Here is a 24,736-nt window from a genome sequence, read left to right on the forward strand (position 1 = left end):
GTCACTGCTTGTTCTATCTATAGAGAATATAGGGATGGGACTGGAAATAGTATCTTTACCTCTCAGGGCAGTGGCAGCTTAAATTTGAAGACAGAGGGGCAAGGAAAAGGCTTTTAAGATTCACCTGACATCATAGTCTCCGACTGAAGCCCAGAAATCCTTCCCACCATCCTCCTTACAAGGCAACCTCCTGCCTCACCTCCAATGCAGGCTTTACTGGTGCCTAAATGATGCCCAACGACTAAAACTACCCCCTGCCCCACTGTGACACCTGCAAAGCCTCTGAAGGACGAAAGCAGAAAAGGAAAGCAAGTAGGGTTCTAGAGAAACAGAGGCGAGGGTCCCAAGAGTTCAATGTCCCCACTGAGGCCCCGTAGGTCCTCAGCTCTGTTGGTCACAGTTAAGAACTGAAGTAAAAGAATCCAAAGGGATTGCCAATGGCACTGATTGCCTTGCCAAGCTACAGTCTCACATGGGTGTGGAGGTCTCTCCTTCCAGAACCTTCTCACCCCACTTTCTAGGCACCAACTGCTTTCCTCCTCAGACCACTTTCCTGCAAAGGGCCCCAGAAAATCCCACAACGCTCCTCGTGAGGCCTCGACCTTGATCATCTTTCCCATTCTACTAATGTCCCCACCAACCTTCTTGTCCCCACTAGCTTTGACTTTAAACTTTTGTGTGAGTTTGGTTTAATCAAGGTCCTTCTCTCTGACCCCACATGAAATTCCTTAGGGCAGAGCCTAAGCCTATGTTCCGGCTTGCTGCCATACTCCTAACACAGAAGAAAGCCAGGGCCTATGGGTGTCGCTCAGTGGTAAAGTGCTACCCGCGGCCCTGGGTTCAGTCAACAGAGCTACCAAAACAAAAGAGAGAGACAGGGAGGGAGGCTGGAGGGACTGTAAGCAGGTGAGCAGGTAAGCAGGCAGCTCTGTAGAAGAGAGCCAGGAAGGACTGGGAAAGGGAAAACCAGCACCTCTGCAAGGCAGGCCACTGGCCACACTGCTTTCTCCAGCAGTCACGGTCATCCGGCTTCTTGCCTGCCTCACTCAGCTTTACTCGAGTGCATACATATTTTGGCTGCAGCAAGTACCTCCCATCAACCAAACACAGTGCTCTGGAACATGCCTAGGAGCCACTAGCTAAACTTCAGTACAGCCTCCTGAGACCAAAAGATAAGCCTAAGTTTTGTTACTATTTGTATTATTTTTCCCAATAAAATCATAAAAATCTGGTATTTTCTGACTCCTTAAGAGGGGGTTCAGTGTAGCGATGAACCCCAGTTAGAAGGCCTGAGAGAGATCCACAGTGCTGTGGCACTGGGGCGTCTTAGTGCACGTGTGTTCTTTGGTTTTGTTTAAGACTTCATTATTATGTACTTTTATGTATTCGGTATGTGTATGTGTGGGTGCACACTCGTGTGCACATCACCTATGCATAGAGAGAGCAAAGGCAAAGCACACAGCGTCGCTTCTCATTTTCCACCTTCACATGGCAGAACTCAGGTTAGGTGTGGGTCACAAGAACATTTCATGCTGAGCTATCTTGCCTGCATGTATATCCATTCTGGAGGCAAACACCCTATACAAGGGGTGCCTGCCTACCTCCCGAGAAAGAGGAGGGGCTGGTTCTGCACATGATCCTTTGCTGAATCCCATATCCACTCTGCAAGGCTGTGTGGTTTCTTAGTTACTCTCCTACAGGAATTCTGCTTTGCTTGTTCGTTTTTGTTTGTTTGTTTCAAGACAGGGTTTCTCTGTGTAGCTTTGGCTGTCCTAGAACTCTCTCTAATAGAGCAGGTTAACCTTGAACTCAGAGATCCACCTGCTTCTGCCCACCAAGTGCTGGAAGCAAAGGCCTGTGCTACCATTACCAGGCATTTAAGGGTAGTCTTCATCTTCCAGGCAAGCGTGAGGCCACACTGACCCTGTCCAGGATGCCTGTGCCTTACCTGCTCCATCCACAGGCAGGAATGTTACCTATCAGAAGAACAGGAACAAAATGCTGGAGTCAGCTGTGGTGGGTGGGTCAGCAAACTGTCAGCCATGCAAAGTCCTACACAAATGCAGGCAGAGACTTTGGCCAGTGTCTAGCCCGGGTACACTCGGGTGTGAGGCCACGAAGAAGACAGCTGTTGAGGTCCCAAGCTGTAAGAAAACTCCTCAGCTCCCTTAACTTGTGAGCCTTAAGAGAAGTGGTACGAAACACACATGAACACAGGATGTGTGTGTGTGTGTGTGTGTGTGTGTGTGTGTGTGTGTGTGCATGGACTTTGAATTACTTACCAAACCCTTCGTACCATTAGCCCTGTTTGCATTGTGTAATTTGACTGGCTGCTTCTCTTGCAACTCAGGCCACACACACATCCTGTGTTCATGTGTGTCTCTGCCTTTGTCTCTGTGCCTCTGTGGGGTGTGTGTGTGTGTGTGTGTGTGTGTGTGTGTGTGTGTGTGTGTGTATCTGTCTGTCTGTCTGTCTGTCTCCTCTGGGAGTCAGTTCTCTCCTTTCACCACGTGGGTCCCAGGACTTGAACTCAGGTCATCAAGTTTTGTAGCAGGTGCCACTACCTGCTAGGTCACCTCACCAGCCACACCCTGACATTTTATGGAACTGGTCAACTGTGACTTTGTTCAACACCTTCATGCCAAACCACCTACCACACAAAATCTTCACATCCATCTACCCATAAAAGATAAGACTTCCTTCAACAGGTCATCATTCTCCAGTACCTCTGGTAACAAGTAGCTGGTCTCCTCTCCAGTGACACAGACCCACGTTTATAGGCAGTGACTTTTTACAAGTACAAGAAGCACAAGACATTAATTTTAAAAGATGTTTGTCTAACTAACTAAGTTGCCTGGCTAACTTCCTTGACTGTGATACTAAAATCTAAGATAAGGGTTTTTCTCTCTACAAAGCCTCCACAGAGAAGGCCGCTGGATGCTTCTTCTATAACCTATGCTCATCTGTGCTAACAGACCCTGATTATTAGTGGGCAATCTTTCTCTTTCCAAGCGCCTTCTTCAGCTAGCACATTCTGGCCAATTAATGTAAGAAAGTGGGTTTTAAAGGGGCCTCTGGGAAGCTACTGGGCATGGACTCAGCTGGGGAGGCAGATTTCTGTGCTTCCGCTTTTCCTCCTCCTTCAGGCTTGTGAATCAAATAATGGGTGCCCTTCATGGCCATCTTGGACCAGAAGCAGCCAGTGAGGATGGAAGCCAGGTGCTGGAATGATACCAACAAGAACTAGGAGCCTGGAGCTCTGGACGCACTGCGCAGCTGCCCTGAATCCTCTTTTCAAAGGCAGGTGAGGGTCTCTCTGAGTTGCTGCATTCAGAGTTCAACCTACACCCAATGGCAGTTGCATACTAACAAAGAATACTGTACCCCAGACACATCCCGCTACCGGGAACAGCAAATGACTGACGCAGGTGACCGAGATAATAAAACATCTAACCAGCCACCTTTTCCTAAGACTTCATAACAGTGTGGTTGATGGCTACCACAGACAGCCATGCTGCTCTTGAGTAGTTCAAACTCAACTAACATAGACTTTCTGGTATCCTGCCCTCATGTGACCATGCCAAAAATCTAATGCTCTGTAAACCCTAACAAAGAAAACAAAAGAGTGCCCCATGTCTACAAAACAAGAAGTCACGGCTCCCAAGATGGGGACAATGGGTGAAATGGTGGCATCCCATTTCTGCAAGGATGGCAACAGGGGACAAGGATGGTGTCATTGGCTGCATCCCAATCCCAGGCAAACACCACACACACGACCCCTGCTCACATGTAAGATCTGCAGCCTATTCCGACATTGGCACCAACAGGGAGATACCATGTTCTGTCTTGACAAAGTCCTTTAAAATACTCCTACAAGAAGCCCACACCTTCCCACAGGCTCTCTGCTTTCAAGAGCTGACAGAACTAGAACCCTGGCTTCTGGAAAGAGGCATGCAAACTCTGCCCTCTCCTACAAACAGCACGACTTAGCAAGGCAAGGTCTTCTTCACAAGAGGCTTGTTTTCACCTTATAGAAGGTAAAACCTTCTATGTCTAGCTTCAGATTGTGGTCAAAGTTTAAACTTGACCAAAGAAATTGTAAACTTCTACACTTCCATTATCCTGGCCCAGATTCCTCAGTGGGCCAAATTCCATAACATGACTGGGCCCTGCCTAGCTCTCTCTGAACGGTAAGGATGTAAGAAAGGCTAGAGAGAATTCAGTTTCTACCAGTGCATCTGCTGCCTCTTATCCCACCACACAAAGAAAGCTCTGGGCTGAACCCAGTCACCGAAAGTTTCAATTCAGTTAATGTATTTAAAGAACAAAATTTTGGTGACAAGATGATAAAAACCTAAAATCACAGCAAAGAGAAGGGGGGAAATGAGATTTTACCTCATAACTCAAATCTTCACACTCACTGTTGAAGTCTATACCTAGTTATTCATATCCTCAGAAAAAAAGTTTTCTATTATTAAGGGGGAAGAGAGTACAGACCAAAGGGATAAAGGAAATAAAGGCCATTTTAAAGCTATTGCAAAGTGTAATCTAGCCATCTATATCCACATAGAAATAGATTTATTTTTATATACACATACACACATGCACACACGCTTCTTAAATGTCTGGTAGGATAGGCCAAACGACACACCTGTCCTTAGCTGAGCAGTGGTGCACATCCTTTAATGCCAGCACTCTGAAGGAAAAGGCAGGTAGATCTTGAGATCAACCTGGTCTACAAAGCAAGTCCCAGGACAGTCAGGGCTACACAAAGAAGAGAAACCTGTCTCAAAACAAACAAACAGGGGTTGGGGATTTAGTTCAGTGGTAGAGCGCTTGCCTAGCAAGCGCAAGGCCCTGGGTTCGGTTCCCAACTCCAAAAAAAAAAAGGAAAAAAACAAAACAAAACAACAACAACAAAAAAAAAAAAACCAAAGAAAAGAAATAAAGAAATACCCATTCTCACTAAGGAAAGAATAAAAAATGCTTGTGCCTCACTTCTTTTGCATTTTCTACAAATACAAATTGTAGACTCACAAAGGCAGCCACAGAAAAATAAGCCATGTTAGGAACAGCACGGATAAAATCAAAGTCTGAAGAACTTCTGGGCTCAAAGCAGAACTTCTGGGCTCATATACAGAGAGTAGACCCAAGGGCCTAAGTCACCACCACCCCAAAGTCCTTCACCTGAAATACCCTTCTCTCTGGGTCCTCAAAATATCTTAAGTACACACCACAGGTCACTTGGGTCCCCTCTGCAGTCAGTTTGGACAAGCCAGAGCACCAAGAAGCATATTCCTAGCTGTCCTGCCAGCCCATGTGCAAGACTGGAGTCTCTACCAACTTATCACTTAATTATACCTAACACCCACTTCACAGCCAAGTTTATGGATCCCATGTAGTTAATACACAGTTACTTCTCTGTTCCCTGCAATTACACACTAGTTACAGAATTCATTAATAGCACCCCTGGGCTAACAGGAGGCCTAAAACACTAGGCAGGTCACGCTCTCCACGGGGTCTCAGTTAAACACACAGTCCTTCTCCCGATCCTCCATTTCCAGTGAGCTGAGGTATGGGGTAAAACAAGAGGCCTGCCTTCTTGGCTGCTCCAGAAAGGCGGTATCTGCTTTTGGTGCTTACACGTAGGAAATAAATCTGAGACTCAAACACTGACAACTCTGCCTGCTGCTATCAGACCACAGTTACCCCAAACTGCCCAAGTATCTCATTCCTCTTTGTCCACATGGCCACTCAACAATGGTCAAATGCTTTGATGCAAGGCTCCAGGGAACCCAGGCCTACCCTCACAAAGCCTCAGACTGAGGCTATGCTGTTCTCCCCAGCCCAGCTCTCCACACTCACTGTTGCTGGACTTAAGGTCTCGGTGGATGACGGGCACGATCGCCTCATCATGTAGGTAGTTCATCCCTCTGGCGATCTGCACGGCCCAGTTCACCAGGATGTCCGGGGGAACCCTCTTCCCAGACAACACTCTGTTCAGAGGCCCTCCACGAGCGAACTCCATGACCAAGCAGAGGTTGGGTTCCTTCAGGCACACCCCTCTGAGGGCAATGATGTTCGGGTGTTTCAGCATGGCAAAGAGCTTGGCCTCTTGGCGAACATTCTCTATGGTCTGGCTGATGTCCTCATCAGGGTCGTGGCGAGCTGCTTTCACGGCCACCTCGTCACCTACCCAGAAAGCACGATAGACTTTCCCAAAGCCTCCAATGCCGATGATCTCCTCCAGGGTTAGCTCCGCAAAATCAATCTCCAACACTGAAAGAGGAAGACAGAGTCAGCCGTATACTTGGGACGCCATACGCCTAAGCACGCTTCTACTGGATGGGCAAATACAGCCGTGGTCGGTAAACGAGACCTCCCTGTCTCCCCACTACAAAAGTAAACTCCATAAGTGGTAGAGACGGTGGTTAACTTCATGTGCATTTACTCTTAGTGAGTGGCCAATAGCAGACGCCCGATGGGTCTATAAAGTGATCCTACTTGGATTATCGGTAGAATCTTGTACCAAGGCTACCCTACTTTAATTCAAGGGAATTCTGGGACAACCTTTTCTGAAAACTGCCTAGGTTCATTTGCTCTTGGTGGTGAGAGACAACAACCCAGGGTAAGCACACACAGTGGCTACAGTCTGGTTTGCAAACAGCTTCTGTAGAAATGTGTATGGTCAGCAGATAAATGAGGGTACTAACTCCCTCAATGGGATGGGGAGGGGTGAGTGGAAAATAGACACATGAGAAGGGTCCTAGAGAAGAGTAGAGAGGAATCTTATCTGACAATGAAAGGGATGTGGGAAAGGACAATCTAGGCAGAGAAGGAAGGGCACATGCTACGGGAAAGGCATCAACAAGTCCACAGCAGCTGGACTGCACGTACAGGATAAGAGGTAAGGCTCGAGCCTTGTTGGGAGGACCAAAGGGCAGTAAGTTTAGAGCAATTCTGAAGGGCTTAAAGTTACTCTAGAAGCAACAGGGGCCATTTATGCACCCTTTAGAAGGGGAGTTTTGTGAAAAGGACACCAACTCTAACAGCCATGCAGAATATGATGGAAAGAAAGTCCAGAGCACTGGTTCTCAGCCTTCCCAATGCTATGACGCTCTAATTCAGTTCTCCATGTTGGGCTAACCTTGAATCATAAAATTATTTTCATTGCTACTTCATAACTGTAATTTTGCTAGTTATGAATTGTAATGCAACTACCTGATATGCAGCATTTCTGATATGTAACCACTGTGAAAGGTCATTCAACCCCCAAGGGGTCAAGACGCATAGGTTGAGAACTGCTGGTCTGAAGCACAGAGCTACTAAGGAACTGGGAGGCAGCTCAGTCAGTAAAGCCTAGCATGCATGAAGCTCAGGGTTTAATCCATGGCACTTTATAAAACAGTATGGTGGTGTGTGCCAATAATCCTACACTAGAGAGATGGAGACAGGAGAATCATATCAAGATCAACCTAAGCTCCAAAACAAGTCTGAGGCCAGCCTGGTCTAAATGGAGACCCTGTCTCAAAAGAAAGAACCACTAAGAAGGCCCTTACAGTGATCCTGGTCTGCACGGGTTCAGAGGTATCTAACATGGGAAGAACTTTGTGAAAGACTTCCAGGACTTGGTTCTATCGGGATCTGGTTCCCGAGAAGTGAAGGAAAGGAGCCTTGTAGGAACATCTCACTCCAGTTTACCTCAGTGCCTCAGGTCAAGTCCTGACAGTCACCTCCGCCATTCACTCTGCTTCTGAGAGCTAGACTCGGAGCCTCAGGTAGCTGGTACAACTTCAGCAGCATTTGCAAAAAGCATTCCCAGATGACAATGGCTACCAGTGACTCTAACTCTCAGGCTAGCCAGGATGTTAAGAACTGAGCACAGTGCTGACTCCTGTGTCTCGCCCTGTTCTCTATTTTCTCTTCACTGATTAGACTTAAAGCCAATTTCATAGAGAAATTTCTCCTAACCTCAAGACCAAATGAGGGCAAGCTCCCATCGAATGCCTTTGCAGCTAACTCCAAGACTCATAAAGGTTATCACTTATTCACTGCCTATCACCTGTGACACCATGACAACCACAGGATGGAGAGTCTGTCTGTCACCATTGTGCTCACTGTGCCTAATATTTACTGGGTGACCAGCAAAAGGAAAATACCTCAGTAAGGCATAAACAAATTTAGGTCTGTTTAAAAGGAGTGGGCAGGACTTCCGGAAGAGAGAATAACACACTCTACCAGGAAAAGAAAGAGCAAAAAGAAGGAAGGAAGGAAGGAGGGAGGGAGGGAGGAAGGAAGGAAGGGAGGAAGGAAGGAAGGCAGGCAGGCAGGCAGGCAGGCAGGCAAGCAAATCTAAGAAAACAAAGATTTTGGCAAGAGCAAACTGGATGGCTGCCCCTCCTTCTGAGCCAGCCACATCCGCCCTATCTTCATTTAGATGCTGAGGCTGATGGGCATCACACATGTGTTCTTGCTTCACTATAGCACTTCCGGTCTTCTCCAGGTCTGGTCTTCATTTGTATTTCACAATGCAACTGTTGATCTGTTTCTGCCAAAGAAACTCTCAGGAAAACTCAGGTAAACTCTCTTCATATACGCAAGAAGCAGAGCCCACCTTGACCCCAGAGTCCCATGAGGCTGATTAACCCCTTGAGGATGTAGCGAAGCTCAAAGGACAGCAGGCAAAGCACACATTTAGTATCTGCAAAGTCCTGGCTTTTAGGCCCTGATATGATGAAATAAAGAAGGGGTAAAGCTATTGTCTCTTGGGGAGGGGGGTCCTCCTCAAGAACAAAGGGCATGGGAGAAGCTGGAGAATAGCAATCCGCGCCCATCCTAATAGCACCCACCCTTCTAGCACCTCACCTTTTGGTACCAGAGAGGCTTGAAAGCTAAGAAACCACAAATCCCAGGATCCCTTCTGGCAAAGGGTCACACAAGATTTGCAAAATAGAGATGGAAAATATTTTCTGGCTGCCTCTCCTGCAGCAGCACGCCAGTGTCCAGTCACAGCTCTGAGGCTGTGCAAATGAAAGCTCCACGGTGAAGTGGGTGCCTGTTCTCCAGGCTGCAGACAAAACAGGATGTTCCTGAAGCTGCCATCTTCAGCAGCAGCTCCAATGCTGAGCCTCCTCTGTGAAACAACGCCAACTTCTCGGTGGCTCGGCTCGGCATTGCCCAGAGCGCTCCCCATAAGAGCCTCTTCTCCAAGCCAACAATTCTGTAAGCAACCAATATCCTGTGCTGAATCCATTTCTTACTTAAAATAGCTTGAATGTTTCTGAGTCCTAAAAATGAATCCTGACTAATTACTAACTTTTGCCTGATGTCATCCACATGAATGAGGAAACATGCCTACAGTGAAGAGGATTTAGAAACCCCTTTGAAAAATACAGGTCTACTTGGTCTTTGGAAGCAATGAATGTTCTTATGTTTTCCTACCAGCCCTTAAGAGATGAAAAGCTCTGTGACTCTTCAATGAATTGTACTGATCACTCCACTTCTTCAACAATTATTTAACTATAATATTTCTCTTATACTCACTCTCTGTTTCTCAGCTCTGAAGCATAGTGGTCAACACATTGTAGGTGTCCAGCGTTTACCTAACTGCCTGAGTTTGTAGACTCTGGTCTCAGGTGCTGAAAAGAACAGCTCCTTCAGCAGCAGTTGTCCAGAGACAAATGCTTGGAACGCAAGGGAAAGTGGTGACTTGTCTTGGTGTAGAAGCTATGATCTCAGCTTTTCCCTGCTAAGTTAAGAAACAGAAGCTGGCCTACAAGAAAAGCATAGAACATAGCTTTACAACACAGAGAACAACTTGGAAGGGAGAGCAACGACTTCCTTTCTCTCTGCCTGCTAAGAAGTCCTTCAGATGGGCTTCCAGGAACTAGATGTTCAGCTGCAGAAAGCATACAGCTCTCCTGTCCTCCTCTGCTCCAAGACCTGGATTTAAGCAAGAATCAGGTCAACTTGCATGCATTTTTTGAAAATGTTTCTGTGGTAGACTATTTCCAGGAATATCAACAACAAAACCTTATGTTGGAGTCAAGATGTTATTTCCTCCAGAGTGTATGCTTGGAGCATACAACTATATACCAAGGCACATCCCGAGGGCTTGGAGGCAAGGGAATGATATACTTTGTCCATTTAAAGTGTTATATAAAGACCCGGATGTGTGATATGCTGCTACAATCCCAGCACTCAGGAGGTAGACACAGGAGGATTATCAGTTCAACAGCAGCTTGGGCTACACACTGAGTTCCTGTTCTAAAAAGAAAAGTCAATTAATGAAGCCCTAGGCTAGGGAGATGGTTCAGTGCAGAAGAGAGCTTGCCTTGCACACCTAAGGATCTGAGTTTAGATCCCCAGAACTCACAGGAAAAGTCTAACATGGCCAAAAGCCCTATAACCTCAGTGCTAGGGTTGGGGACAGAGATGGGAGGGTCACTAGGACCTTCCAGTCTTGCTGAAAATGCTCCAGGTTCAGTAAGACAGACCTTCTCAACGTAATAGGGCAGAGGACAGCCAGCATCCTCCATGCATGAATGCATGCATCTGCACAAACTATGTACACTATTCATACATATATGAATAAGTACAACACACACCATTCATATATATGAATATGCACAAACACATGTACACACACCATTCATGTATATATGAAGAAGCAAAAACATGTGTACACACACCATTCATGTATATATGAATATGCACAAACACATGTACACACACCATTCATGTATATATGAAGAATCATAAACACATGTACACACCATTCATGTATATATGAAGAAGCAAAAACACATGTACACACACCATTCATGTATATGTGAAGAAGCATAAACACATGTACACACACCATTCATGTATATATGAAGAAGCATAAACACATGTATACACACCATTCATGTATATATGAAGAAGCACAAACACATGTACACATACCATTCATGTATATGAATATGCACAAACATGTGTACATACACCATTCATGTATATATGAATATGCACAAACACATGTACACACCATTCATATATGTATGAATATGCACAAACATGTGTACACAGAAGCCTTAGGCATATCTAAAAATAATTCCTTACATTTGTAGGGAATTCAGGAAAAACAAATGTAAATTAAGTGACATTAATTCGTGTAGCACACAGACTAACACTAGAGTAGAAGAAACATGTTAAGAGTTATGTGCCTCCACGGGTGACTAACTGGGGTTTTACATTTTTCACCTTGTATTACAAAGATGAAACCAAGGATGAGAGAGTACCCAGGTTAGATTTGTCATCCATGGACAGCCAATTCCTGGTACCTACAGTGGGGGCTTTAAAGCAGAATGTAAAATGGCTTAGGTACCAAGAGTATATTTTTTTCTATTCACAGGAGGAAATACTGATACAAAGTTTGGAGCAAAGACTGAAGGAAAGGACATCCAACCTGGGGATACAACCCATATGCAACCATGAAACCCAATATTGCTGATGCCAAGAAGTGCATGCTGACAGGAGCCTGATATAGCTGTCTCCTGAGAGGCTCTGCCAGAGCCTGACAAATACAGAGGCGGATGCTCGCAGACAACCATTGAACTGAGAACGGGGTCCCCATTGGAGGAGTTAGAGAAAGGATTAAAGGAGCTAAAGGGGTTTGCAACCCGATAAGAACAACAATACCAACCAACCAGAGCTCCCAGAGACTAAACCACCATCCAAAGAGTACACATGGACAGACCCATGGCTCCAGCTGCATATGTAGCAGAGGATGGCCTTGTTGGGTATTAATGGGAGAAGAAGCCCTTGGTCCTGCCAAGGTTCGATGCCCCAGTGTAGGGGACTGTCAGGGCGGGGAGGTGGAAAGGGGTGAGTGGATGGGTGGGAGACACCCTCATAGAAGCAGGGGAAAGGGAGATGGGATATGGGGGCTATGGATAGGAAACTGGGAAAGGGAATAGCATTCTAAATGTAAATAAAAAGTATAAAATAAAAGAGTATTTTTCTTGGATAAAAGATTAGTTTTCCTTTCTGTTCTGAATAAAGCTTGATGCAAAAACTTCTGTAAACCCAAGCCTGAATCTCCCTGCTTGACTAGACTTAGGTATTCCATTCGCAGCTCTGAACCTATCAAGGTTGCAAGCCCCAGAGGGGAAGTTCAAAAGGGCAGCTCTGGGGAAGTGTTGTCAGTGGCCTTACTACTCCAAGTCCTGGGAGGCAAGGTTTGTCAATCATCTTTATTTTCTGAGTCACACAAACTCAAGCAGGTACAAGACTCCTGTCTTTCAGAGCGCTGGCTGAAATTCTGTGTTTACTTAACTAGTCTGAGCTCCTACCATCCTTTTAATCCCTTTATCCCTTGGTCCCTAGCAGTCACCGCTCACCAACTATTTCCAACTAGGAAACTACAGGAACGAGCTTTAGACCTGAGCTTTGTGAACTCAGTTACAAGGAAGCTGAAGTTAGAAACTCACCAGAGCTTTCAACGCCAAGCTCCTCCAGCGTGTTCTCCCCACAAGCACAAGGTCCCCCCATCTGGGATCCAGATTCAGGAGTCCACACTACCCAAGGTACTGACATCTAACAGGCAAGTCCTGGCCACATCATGGAGATTCAGCTCTGAATGAAACACACTGCTGACATGACTGGCACTCAGTGGAAAAGTTCTTTTAACTTAAGTCATGTTGGCTCCTGACTGCTATGACAGTCAGGAGCACAAGATGCTGAGGAAACTACAGAGGCTGCTCACGAACGTCCTGTAACTTGTAGCTGTCCCTAAGAACAGCATCGCAGAACTCCACCCACTCTCATCTGGAGGATGCTGTGGCCAGGTAGTGGTGCACAACTTTAACCCCAGCGCTTGGAAGTCAGAGGCAGGTACATCTCTCAGCTTGAGGCTAGCCTGGTCTACAGAGTGAGTTCCAGGTCAGCCAGCACTAAAATGGAGAAACCTTTTCTCAGAAAACCAAAACTAAGCAAACACACCATATTTCCTAATATATCAGATTATTCATGTCTTTCAACTCATGGTCAAATTTATCTCCAATGCCAATTCCAAACACCATGCCAGGGCCTTCCATTGCCCTCTGTCTCACCAGCATTGCCCAAAATATGTAGCACTCAAAAGCAATCTAAAGTGATTTGCCATTTCTGGGTATTATAAACATCAAAATGTATAAAAACAAGACACCTCAAATGAAAGGGAACATATCTAAGGGGAACTAAAGACCTGAATAACTTGGCAGTCAAAAGGCCAAAGGGCAAAGAAGAAAAAAAAGAAGCTGTCATTGTATTTCAAAATCATCTTAAAATAACTTAATTGTTCATGTAAAAGTAACAAATAACTATCACAGGCGAAAATTTAAAACTAAACACTCAAAGTCAGCCATTTGTAATGGCTTCTTATTTTAATCAAGTAGGATGCAAAGTACATAAGACGAGAAATAAACTATTACCGTATATAGTACGAGGGCCTTCTAACTGGAGTTACAGAAACACTTAAATGCTATCAACTGCACTTGGAGAGACTCCCATCTTCTACAACAACCAAGAATATACAAGCGATTAAGTAATTACAATGGCAATTTAACTCAAAAAAAAAAAAAGAGAGAGAGAGAGAGAGAGAGAGAGAGAGAGAGAGAAACATTTCTTTAGGAGCATGGAACAAAGGGTTCCTGGGAAATTGGTGAAAACCAGGACACAGGGAGAAAGAGCCTGGGAGGGAACCCTGGTTCTGGCCCCCCTGAGATTTGGCCAATGCCAAATATAGGCAAGGATCTAGGGTGAAAAAAAAATGTGTTGTGTGAACAGTATGACTGTAAGGGACAAGGACTTAGCCACTGTACCTGCTGATCCTGAACTCCCACGAGGGACAGACATACTTTCTCCCTCTAATCATTTCTCCACTCATAACTTTGCCCCCTCCCCCACCTACACACCTTTCCTAACATATTCTTCGGCGAGACTCCTCAGGTACAACTTTGAGATACAGTATGAGAACCCGAGAAATCAACACGAGATTTCAAAGGCACCTGACTCTTGAGTTCACACATGCTTCCGGGACTTGTGAACCTGCCCAGGCAAGCGGGAGACACCTCCACTTCTCTCTGGACACATACCTTTAAGAGGCGGAGACAAGCGACAGAAAAGGTCCGCCGGGTCCTTGATTAGGGAACTAAGGTTACTGATGACAGTAACCACCTGCTCTCCAAAACCCTTCTAGATCTGGAGGGGAACAGGAGGGAGAGGAAGGGGTTGGGACGTAAGGAGACTCGGGTTAGGGTTTCAAGAGTTGCTACTTGCGCGAGTCAGATGAAGGTGAAGAAGCCCAGTGTTCCAGGCAGGGCCTGCGACTCTAGAGCTTCTGGGTAGCACCAGCTAAAGTCCCTGTAGTCCCGGTGCCCACCCATGCCCGGGCCAGTCGCTCTCCCCCCGGGACTGCTCCTCGCCCACCCTTAGGCCTCACCCTCCCGTCCCCACCGGGTACCGGTGCCCGCCTTCTTACGCTGAATGGGCGGGTAGCAGCTGGGGTCCTCCGTGCCCGGCTGGCAGCGACTGGAGAAGGCGCTGCGCGGGGTCACGTAGTTGCTGGGGAAGATGCCCACCCGCTGGTTCAGCTGTCCGGTCCACCAGCCCTCATCGCCGGACACCTGAGAGTCCTTGGACAGCACCTCTACCACATCGCCCAGCCGCAGGGTCAGCTCGTCCTCTCCTGCCGCCTCGTACTCGAACACAGCCGTCCAGTAGGGCAGCGTGGCATGAGATCCCAGCTCGGCCGCCGCCTCCTCTTCGTCTTCCTCCTCTTCGGCCCCAGCACCGGTGGCATCCTCCCCCGGCGGGGCCGCAGCGGCGCTCGCCAGGCAGCCGAGAAGCGATCTGGAGGACTCCATGGAGCGGCCGGTCCATAGGGTGCGGGGCGGCCGCCCGCGGGAGCCGCCGCCGCCTATTGTTCATGCGGCTCGGCAGCGCTGGGGGCTCCGCGCCCCGGACGGCCGCCGCAGGTAGGGCCGGAGCAGGGTAGGCGCGCGAGAGTCGAGGACGCCCGGTGCGCACCGCGAGCGCGCACCGCGGACAGGGGCGCGGTGCAGTGCCCGCCGCCTGGCGCCCCCGCGGGCGGCCTCGCCCCTCGGCGGCTCCCACCTGCTCGTGCCGCCCGTGCCCGCCGCCCGCTGGCCGCTCCCTCCCCGCCCCGCCCCGTGCGCCCCGCCTCCCGCACGCCCGGGACCACCTGACGCGAATCTGGCTCCGCCCCAGCCCTGCGGACCCGGGGGCAGGGCCTCCGGGATGGACCCGCCTCCACAGCCACTCCGTCCTCCCATTGGCCCGCAGCGGCTGTCCGTCTCCTGAGGATAGCTGAGGCCTCATTGGGTGGCTCCCGAAGGTGAGACCGAGTGTGGGTCCGAGAGGGCTGCAGAGCCCTGTCTTTGTCTGCGCCGGTTGGTCCTACGGGCTGCGCCAGTTCCTGGTTCAGATGACCAAGCTCTTGGATCTGCTGTTCCCCTGGTCAGCCCTGGGGACCAGCCTATGTACCCTGCCGCCGCAACGCACACTGACACTCCGGAACCTTATGGCTTGAAATGGAAGAACTCTTTCGATTGCTCTGCTGGCCTTAATGAAGACTGTGTTCATCTTTGTAAGAGGAGGTTCCTGGCCATTGTTATTAGAATTACGAAAGGGGAGGTCACCTAGTGGTGCTTCCGCAGGCTAGGGGAGTCGTGCGGAACCAGCTAGTTTGCGCTTGCCTTGTGGAGCTGGCTGTATCTAGGACCCTGGTGACAGGCTACACAGATCCCATCAAGGACTAAAGCAGAGTAAAGGCGGGTGCTGCCTGCCACTCTTGGGCAAGGGCTGACCTACGCTATGTCCTTTTGTTATCTCCCCCACCCTCAACCCCACCCCCGCCAAGATTGAGGAAGAGCAAAAAGACCTTAACCTCTCTTACATGCTTTGAAGCCTGTCATAGCAATGGCTTCCATATTTCAAAACAGCCATGGTATCTACCAAACCTTTTCCAAGACAGGAATAGATGTGATTTGTTTAGCAAGAATTAGTGTTTCATTGTTTATTTGTTCATTTGTGGTTTTGAAGCAAGATCTTACTGGGTAGCCCAGGCTGGCCTCTCACAGTCTCTGGGGATGGAGACCCGGAAGTAAATTCCCTAACGTGTTCAAGTTTATAGGAGGATCTAACACGTTCAGTTCTCGGGAGGGTCAGTAAACTGGAAAAGATGTGCATACGATTCTCTGAGGTTAAGATGAAGCCACTCTACCTGCAAGAGGGTGAGAGAGGGGAAAATAGTGTTGTTTTTTTTTTTTCTTTTTTTTTGGAGCTGGGGACCGAACCCAGGGCCTTGTGCTTGCTAGGCAAGCGCTCTACCACTGAGCTAAATCCCCAACCCCAATAATTAGTGTTTTAACAAATATTTTACTTGGTAATATTTTCATGTGTGGAAAAGGGAATTTTACAAAGTAGATACACACACACACACACACACACACACACACACACACACACACACGGCTGTAGGGATAGCTCAGAAGTTGAACGTTGGCTGCTCCTTCAGAGGACCCAGGTTCTGTTCCCATCCCTCACTAAGGCACCTCCTGTAACTTCAGGGGAAATGGCATATTTGCCTGGTCTCTATGGGCACTTGGAATGCACATGGCACACACACACACACACACACACACACACACACACACACAGGCAAAATACTCAAATCATCGAATATTTTTACAAAGAAGAAAGCTAAAAGGAAGGATGTTGCCAGGATCTTCGAGTCGTAGGATTATTGAGCAATTGAAACTTTTTGAATTGACATTTTTCTCCTCTACTCACACATGACCGTTTCCACACACCCCTCCCTACAATCCAGGCTCCCTAAGAATTAAAAAAAAAAAACCTAACTAACTCCCTGCTCAATTTAAATATTTAATGCCTCAGCATGTGCTTAGAGCCTCATGAAGAGTTACTCACCAAACATTCCAAAAAGTCGCTCTGTAAATATTTGTTGAATGGATAAGTGCTAAGAATTCAAACTAGGGAAGATCCTTCAGACCACGGTTGCCCGGCAGGGCTTCATGGTAGAAGCTGAAACAGAACTGGTCCCAGAGAGGTGCGGGGTGGAGCAGAAAAGAGACAAGGAACAGAGAGAGGCGTGAGGTCATGGGACTGTGAACCCATGTTGCTGGCGTGAGAGGATAAGAAAGAATGCTGGAAACTTATTGAGACCGGATTGCAGGAGGCTTGGTAACAATTTGATTCACATTAATAATTATTTAATTGATCATTTGAAATTATTTAATGACAAAGGTGTTTGCCGCAAGGGCAGTAACCGGTCTGACGTGTTCCTTACAGCTGTCCTGGCGTCTCAGAATGCCTGGCACACAGCTAGTCACCACTCCGGACACAGTCACACCTGACTTGGCTATAAGCCTAGGGCATCTGGGTTTTGCTTAGCAGACCAAGGTTATCACAAGGCCAAGGGAATGGGTCTGTGGGTAGGGGTGCTTGCTGCACAAACATGAGGACCTGAGTTCAAATCCCTAGCAGCGTGTAAAGAGCTGGCTGTGACTGTGTATGCCTGTAACCCCAGCATCGTAGAGCAGACGGGCAGATGCTGAGAGCTCCCTGTCTGGCATTCCTTGTTGAACCACTGGGAGGTACGAGCAGGGCTTTGGGGTCAAATGACTGAGATTTTGCCACCCTTGGGTTCCTCAGCTGGAGGTTGGTGAATGTCAGCCAGAAAAGCAACATTTCCACACCGGAAAGAATAGCATCAGGCAGGAAAAGACAGGTGTCCCTCAGTGAACAGTCGGCAGTCGATTTAGACCAGATCCTGACTGTATCTAGAAAAAAATCTGACCTGTACGAGACAAGGTTTTATAACTTTTTATTAGTTATACATCAATTATATTAAGTATATATGTTTTATTAGATAATTATATATTGTTTCATTAAATAATTATGTTTCCTTATGACACTTTCATACTTGTATATATTTTTATCATCAATTCCCATTACCCTCTCTTGTTCCCTTCCCACTCCCAACTAGTCTCCCTTCTATATTCATCTTTGTCTGTCTGTATGTATGTATGTATGCATGTGTGTGTGTAAGTATGGTGTGTGTGTGTGTGGTATGTGTGTGTATGTGTGTGTGTATATATGTGTGGTGTGTGTGTGGTATGGGTATGTGTAGTGTGGGTGTGTGTGGTATGTGTGTGTGTGTATGTATGAGGTGTGTGTGTGTGTGGTGTGCACATGTGTATGGTATGTGTGTGGTATGTGTGGTGGTGTGTGTTTGTGTGGTATGTGTATGGTGTGTGGTGTGTATGTATGTGGTGTGCACATGTGTATGGTATGTGTCTATGATGTGTGTGGTGTGTGTGGTGTATGTGTGGTTTGTGATGTGTGTGTGTGGTGTGTGTGGTGTATGTGTGGTTTGTGATGTGTGTGTGTGGTGTGTGTGGTATATGTGTGTGTGGTATATGTGTGTGTGTGTGTGTGTGTGTAGTGTAGTGTGTGTGTGAGCGCGTGCACCTGTGTGCGGTGTATTAGAAGTCAGAGGACAATTTTGTGAAGCCCGTTCTCTCTTTCTGCCTTCCTGTGGGTTCCAGGAATCGAACTCAGGTTCAAATTTGCATAGCCGATTCCTTTACCTACTAAGCCATCTCACCGGCCTGAAAATGACCTAATTTTGTTTATGGTTAAATTGAACTCTGCTGTGTGCATATTCCACACTTTGTCTATCAGTCCCCCTGTTGGTGGACATGAGGGCTGATTGATAATTGGCTGTGGTGAATAAGGCCACACCAGACAGGATGTACAAGCTGCCTGCATCGCCAGCTCCACTCTCAGTTCTGTGAGGAGCCTCCATGCTGCCTTCCACAGGGTCTGGGCCAATATCACTCCTGCCAGCAGTGTGTGCGGGGGGAGCGTTCTGAATGAGCACCTTGATGCCTAAATCCCTCAGGCAGACACGAACCATTCCTAACACAGCCAATGACATATCCCTCACTCCCCATGTGTCCTCACCTCGGGGAAGGAGTTCCCAGCTCTGAATTCAGAAATGACTTGAAGCACATGTTTTGAGAGAGTTATGGCAGGGTAATGAACAGAAGTTTGGGGTCATCCAGGCACAGGCTCAGACTGGACAGGAGTCCTGTGAGGCACCTCCCCCACTGTTTTCACTGGCAGGTGTAGAACATAGGGTTTCTGTATCAATGGTCCTCAACCTTCTAATGCTGCGACCCTTGAATACATTTCCTCATGTGGTGGTGACCCGCAACTATAAAATTGTTTTTGTTGCTACTTCTTAACTGCAATATTGCTATTGTTGTGAATCATAATGTAAGTATCTATGTTTTCTGATGGCCTTAGGTGACCCTGTGAAAGGGTCGTTTGACCCCCAAAAGGGTTGAACACAGCTGCTGTAGACGGTCTCCACACAGTGCTGAGAAATCTCATTGTGGTTGAGCTGCTGTAGACGGTCTCCACACAGTGCTGAGAAATCTCATTGTGGCTGATAGCGTGTTCCATTTTCTTTGCTGAGAATTAATGCTGTTCGAATCATCAACGTGGTAACAAATCTCCCCTCTTTTCTTTTCCTTTCTCTCCCCTGAAGACCTTTGTTTAGAAGAGAGACAGATTACAAGAGCTGTCTCACTTGCCGCTTCTCCAGAGGGTCCTTTCTTAACAATGATCAGAGCCTTTAATCAAGGAGTGGGCGTCAAACAGAATGTGTGCTTCATCCAGACTCATGATGGAACCAGCCCCTGGGACAGCTCTCTATGAAATGAAATACAAGGCTTGGTAGGACTTCACGTAAGCCCTTCAGTCAAATAGGTCCAACCTAGTGGAGGGAGGGTCCGGGAGAAGGGGTCACCACATAATGAATCAGAAGGACGAGGTAGTACCTGGGGAAAGAATCCTGTAAAGGGAGAACAAGGTCACAGGCAGTCAAAAGTTTAAATTCAATAAATCTAGAGAAAATATATTCCTAATTTTGTGGAAAGTAGTGTTCATCAATATTATTGAAAGAAATATATCTGATTGTGGACTGTAGCTGCCTTCATAAGGGAGTTAGAAGTGACCGTTTTCCTCGGCCTGCCTTATTTAGTAGTGTCTATGTTAATACCTTCGGCTTTTCTAAGTAGAAAAGAATGTTAGACTCTGAAAAACGCATACCTACATGATCCCAGTTACATGTGGACTCAGTTCAGTTCCTGAAACAGTGTGGAGAACCAGGGAGAGTCTGGTCAGAGCACACACGGTTTCTGTTTAAAAAAAAAGAAAAGGAAAGGAAAAAAAAAAGAGGCAGTCTACTTTGTAGCAGGGTGAATATTAGTTAGTCACACTTATACCTGAAATTGTTGAGTACGTGGTGTCCTCACCAGTGGCAAGAGCGTGCAGCAGAAAATATATTTGCTAATCTGATTTACCCTGTCTACAAATTCTACCAATGGCAGAATATGTTGTTCATCCTAAGTATAGAAGTTTTTGTCAATTGAATTTTTAAAAGAGGTGGGGGCTGAAGAGGGAATTCAGAGGTTAAGAGCTCCTGCTATTCTATTGTTAAAGAAAACCAGTCCGGTTCCCAGAACCTAAATCAGAAAGCTCCTGGGCTCACAACTGCCTGTAACGCTGACTCTTACGCCCTCACTGCACTCTTGCATACACCTTATCCCTGCCACCAAATAATTAAAAAAAAACTAATAAAATTCAAAGATCCTGGGCATAAGTGGCACACACCTTTAACCTCGACACTCTCAAGGCAGAGGCAGCTGGATCTCTGAGTTTAAGGCCAGCTTAGTCTACATGGAGAGTTCTAGGACAGGAAGGGCTGCACGGAGACACCCAAATAAATAAATGTTTCCTTCCTTCCTTCCTTCCTTCCTTCCTTGAAAAGACAGGCTATCACCAAAAAGAATAATATGTTATTTATTATAAAACACTTAAAAGACACGGCAATGTGCACAATATGATCAATAAAGATTAGCTAAAAAATACTGTGTAAGGGGCTGGGGATTTAGCTCAGTGGTAGAGCGCTTGCCTAGGAAGCGCAAGGCCCTGGGTTCGGTCCCCAGCTCCGAACTGCAGGCTCACTGGGTGTCACAAACTTTGTTTGTTTGTTTTTTCAACTGATCAGAGATTTAAACTCTCACAGGTGAGCAAAAGGCCCTGGAATATTGATGCTCCATCCTTTACCTAAGCCTCCCGCCTCATGGAGGGAAAACACTCTTGGTTGGGCATACAGATGTGTGGGCTGATTTAGGATGGTGTAGCATTCATTGTTCATTTGATGCTGCAGTTTCCAGCTTTTCCTCCCTTGATTCTAAATCGCGGTGTTTTGAGGGATGTAGAGCAAGTTTTAGTTTAAACATCAACTTACTGTTTGGTTATGAGACTTACGGTTGCAACATTACTTTTAAACAATTTTTATTTGCTGTATAACAAACCAACGTAATCTGATGAATCAGGAAGTCTCACAGGTCTCTCTACGCATTTTAGGGTGGCCACAGCTGTTTCCTAAAGGACCTGGTACGGCAAAACCATGATACTCACAGGAGTGGACGACAGCGCCGCAGTGTGGCGCTGAGGGATATGGCACCTCTCTGGGGTTTTTGTCTTCTGGTTTTTCAATTTTAAGTTCTACCACTGACTTCAGCAGTCACTAGGTGGCACCCTTTCGGTTTGTTAGAAATCAAGTTCCAGACAGGCAATCAACGCTGCTGGAGCTTGAACCAAATGCCTTCACGGCAACTGCAGTTTATCTCCGGTATGCCTGGAGGAACCCTCAGAACCAGATACACAAGTTTTCACGCCCAGAAACCAGAGTCCAGGCAGAGTAAATGACTTCCTAATGTATCCACAGTTAGTTTGAGGTTCCTCATTTTTGTTTTGTTTGTAAGGGTCCATAGTTTGCTGAAGAATGGTACCTCAGACTCAAAGAGCATGTAAACGAAAAGAGTGTTTTATTCTGCAGAAGTCCAGCAGGCTGGGGTCTCCCATTGCCAAGATAGACACCCAAGTGAGCTTGCAGGCCTGATTACATTAGGGAATTCCAGGATAGGTGACCTCTGTGTTAATCTGTTGGGTCCATCTCTACCCATTTCATTTCTGGGGTATCAGGGTTGGAAACCTGCAAGGGAAGTCTGGAAACTGGTGCTGACCCATTGTCCTTGCCTCAGGCCAGGTGTCAGGGCAGCTTCTGGGGCCTGGACGTGCCCAATTCTTGGAAACAGATTTAGGCCTAGTCTCCTTAACTGCCAATCTGAAGCCTGTTATGGAACCAGCTTTGCCTTCTCAGCTTTGTTTCTATTTATCATTTATATGCTGCTGCACCCATGGGTGGAGGTCAGGGGGCATCCTGCATGAGTCAGCTCTCTCCTGAACTGTGTGAATCTCCTGGGATTCAGCTCAGGTCATCTGGCTTGGTGACAACTGCCTGTCACGCTGGGTCAGTTCTCTCATTTTTACTCATTCGTTTACTTACCAGATATTTATACACAGGAATACAGTGGATACAAAAGCACTTGGTTTTAACAATAATGAATAAAACAGTCACACCCATGTGTGTGTGCGTGCACGCACGCCACAAACAACTCATAAAGCTCATGCTCCAAAGGGAGCCATACAAGACTTAGAGTATGTGAAAAACTGTGGGGAAGGAGAGCATAAAATGTTACCTTTCAGGGTGGCCATAAAAGGCCTCTTGACAAAGCAACCTTAATACAGGCTCCAAAGAACTGAACATGTGGGATAGGTAGTTGATTTGGTAGGTCTGGAGTTCAGGCAAGGACTGTTGAGTCACAACCCTGCCGTCAGGGAAGACTCTGGCTTTGTAAAACTACCATGGGCTCAAGTGGTAAAATAGTTTGCATGCTAATGTGTGGTTTTCCATCCATCTACCCAATGAAGTGATTTTAAATGTCTCAGCCTCTCTTGGCTGAAACACTTAAAACACACACGTCTTAGTTACTTTTCCAGTGCGCTGATAAGACGCCATGACCAAGGCAAGAGGAAGCATTTATGTGTGGCTCCCAGTTTCAGGGGACTAGAGTCCATGCCGTCATGAAGGGGTGTGACAGCTGGTACACACAGCCCTGGAGCAGGAGCTGAGACTTTGTATCTACAAGCATGTGGCCGAGAGAGAGGGGGAATGGCCTGGGCTTTTAAGCCTCAAAGCTCTACCCCAGTGACACATCTGCTCCAATGAGGGCATGCATCCTTGTCCCTTCCCAAATAGTTCCACAACGTAGCGACCAAGCATTCAAACAGATGAGACTGTGGGGACCAGTCTCATCCAAACCATCCCAAAGCGAGTCTCCTAACACTGGCCAGCCTCTCAGGACATTATTCTGTCACCTGGACATCCGGATAGAGCCTGTGGCTTGGTTTCACTAAGGGTAGAGAATGTAAAGACCTGAAGACCCACGTTCCTTCTGTGTTTGCATTCTGTTGATGTCCAAGTCAGGTGCCATTGCTTCCAATTGTGTAATCTCTTCTCTCCTAGTGTATTACCCAGGGTAGCACAGTGACTTCCAGCTTACTGAGGACCAGGTAGCGGTTAATTGACATATATACCCTCCGTTAGTCTGAACAGACAAAACCACTCTCAGCTACCACAGGTCTAATAACAACCAGCATTCTAGTAGTTCAGAAAACCCTTCATGGGGCTGGAGAGATGGCTTAGAGGTTAAAAGCACTGCCTGCCCTTCCAGAGGTCATGAGTTCAATTCCCAGCAACCACATGGTGGCTCACAACCATCTGTAATGGGATCTGATGCCCTCTTCTGGTCTGCACGTATACATGCTGTATACATAATAAATAAATCTTTAAAAAAAAAGAAAGAAAGAAAGAAAAGAAAACCCTTCATGAATAGTTGCTAAGCAGAAGCATGGTCTCTGGAACCCAGTTGCTGGACTTGACCTGCTCTTTCTAGGTCTTGCTTATGTGCCCTAGAAGGGGTACCCGCCCAGACTCAAGTGTTCCCCACAAAGAATGTGCCGTAGCTTCAACCCCACCCTCACCCCCTTCCAACAACTCACATGTTGGAGACTTAATCCCCAATCTGGAGATGAAGGACAAAATAGTTCACTCAGACATTAACGAGCCACCAAGGGGAGGGGCTTTTCTGTAAGAGCCAGCTCTCTCTGTGTCACATTTACTGTCTTCCCTGTGTGACTGCCTGAGACTCTGTACAGTCTCCACAAGTCAGAAAAGTCGCCAGATGTGACTCACTCACCAGGAGTTGCCCAATCTTCAGAAGCTTAAGCTGACTCAACCTTCAGTCTCTATAAATTACCCAGCTTGCAGTGTTTGGTTACAGCAGCAAAAACAAATTACAGGTGTATGCCCTTCAAGAGTGCTTATTTTGTCTTAAGCCAAGCTTTATCATGTGTCTACCACTACCTGCTGCCTTTGTCTTGGTGTAAAAATTTGCCGGGGTTGGTGGGGAATAATAGCAAAATCAACCTTCTAGAGTGCACCCAGTCTGTGTGTCAGGCCAGTACCAAACATGTCACATACTTTTCTGATCACCGATTAAAAGTGGTACACAGAGTGATGGTTTGTATATGCTTGGCCTAGGGAGTGGCACTATTTGGAGGTGTGGCCTTGTTGGAGTAGGTGTGGCCTTGTTGAAGGTAGTGTGTCACTGTGAGCGTGGGCTTTAATACCCTCAACCTAGCTGCCTGGAAGCCAGTCTTCTGATAAAGATGTAGAACTCTCAGCTCC

At 46.9% G+C, this 24,736-nt stretch overlaps 1 protein-coding gene and 1 long non-coding RNA gene across 3 annotated transcripts in view; one reads left to right on the top strand and one right to left on the bottom strand.

Moving 5' to 3' along the window:
• Map3k9 (mitogen-activated protein kinase kinase kinase 9) overlaps positions 1-15,184 on the bottom strand; it is a 68,312-nt gene extending 53,128 nt beyond the window's left edge. Inside the window, exons 1-2 of one of the 2 annotated variants that reach the window (XM_087554300.1) lie at positions 14,504-15,184; positions 5,866-6,279 (exon numbers count right to left, since the gene is read on the bottom strand). In XM_087554300.1, the coding sequence (XP_087410426.1) occupies positions 5,866-6,279; positions 14,504-14,888 (799 nt within the window). In that variant the 5' untranslated portion in view covers positions 14,889-15,184. 2 annotated transcript variants of the gene reach the window in all.
• Positions 15,185-15,381: 197 nt separating this feature from the next.
• Positions 15,382-20,000, top strand: LOC148005379 (uncharacterized). Its single transcript, XR_015623186.1, has 2 exons — positions 15,382-15,631; positions 19,622-20,000. It is a non-coding gene; the product is annotated as an uncharacterized LOC148005379 (long non-coding RNA).
• The last annotated feature ends 4,736 nt before the right edge of the window (positions 20,001-24,736 follow it).

Source organism: Rattus norvegicus, chromosome 6, assembly GCF_021556685.1.
Source record: "Rattus norvegicus strain SHRSP/BbbUtx chromosome 6, alternate assembly SHRSP_T2T, whole genome shotgun sequence".
Classification (NCBI taxonomy): Eukaryota; Metazoa; Chordata; class Mammalia; order Rodentia; family Muridae; genus Rattus; species Rattus norvegicus.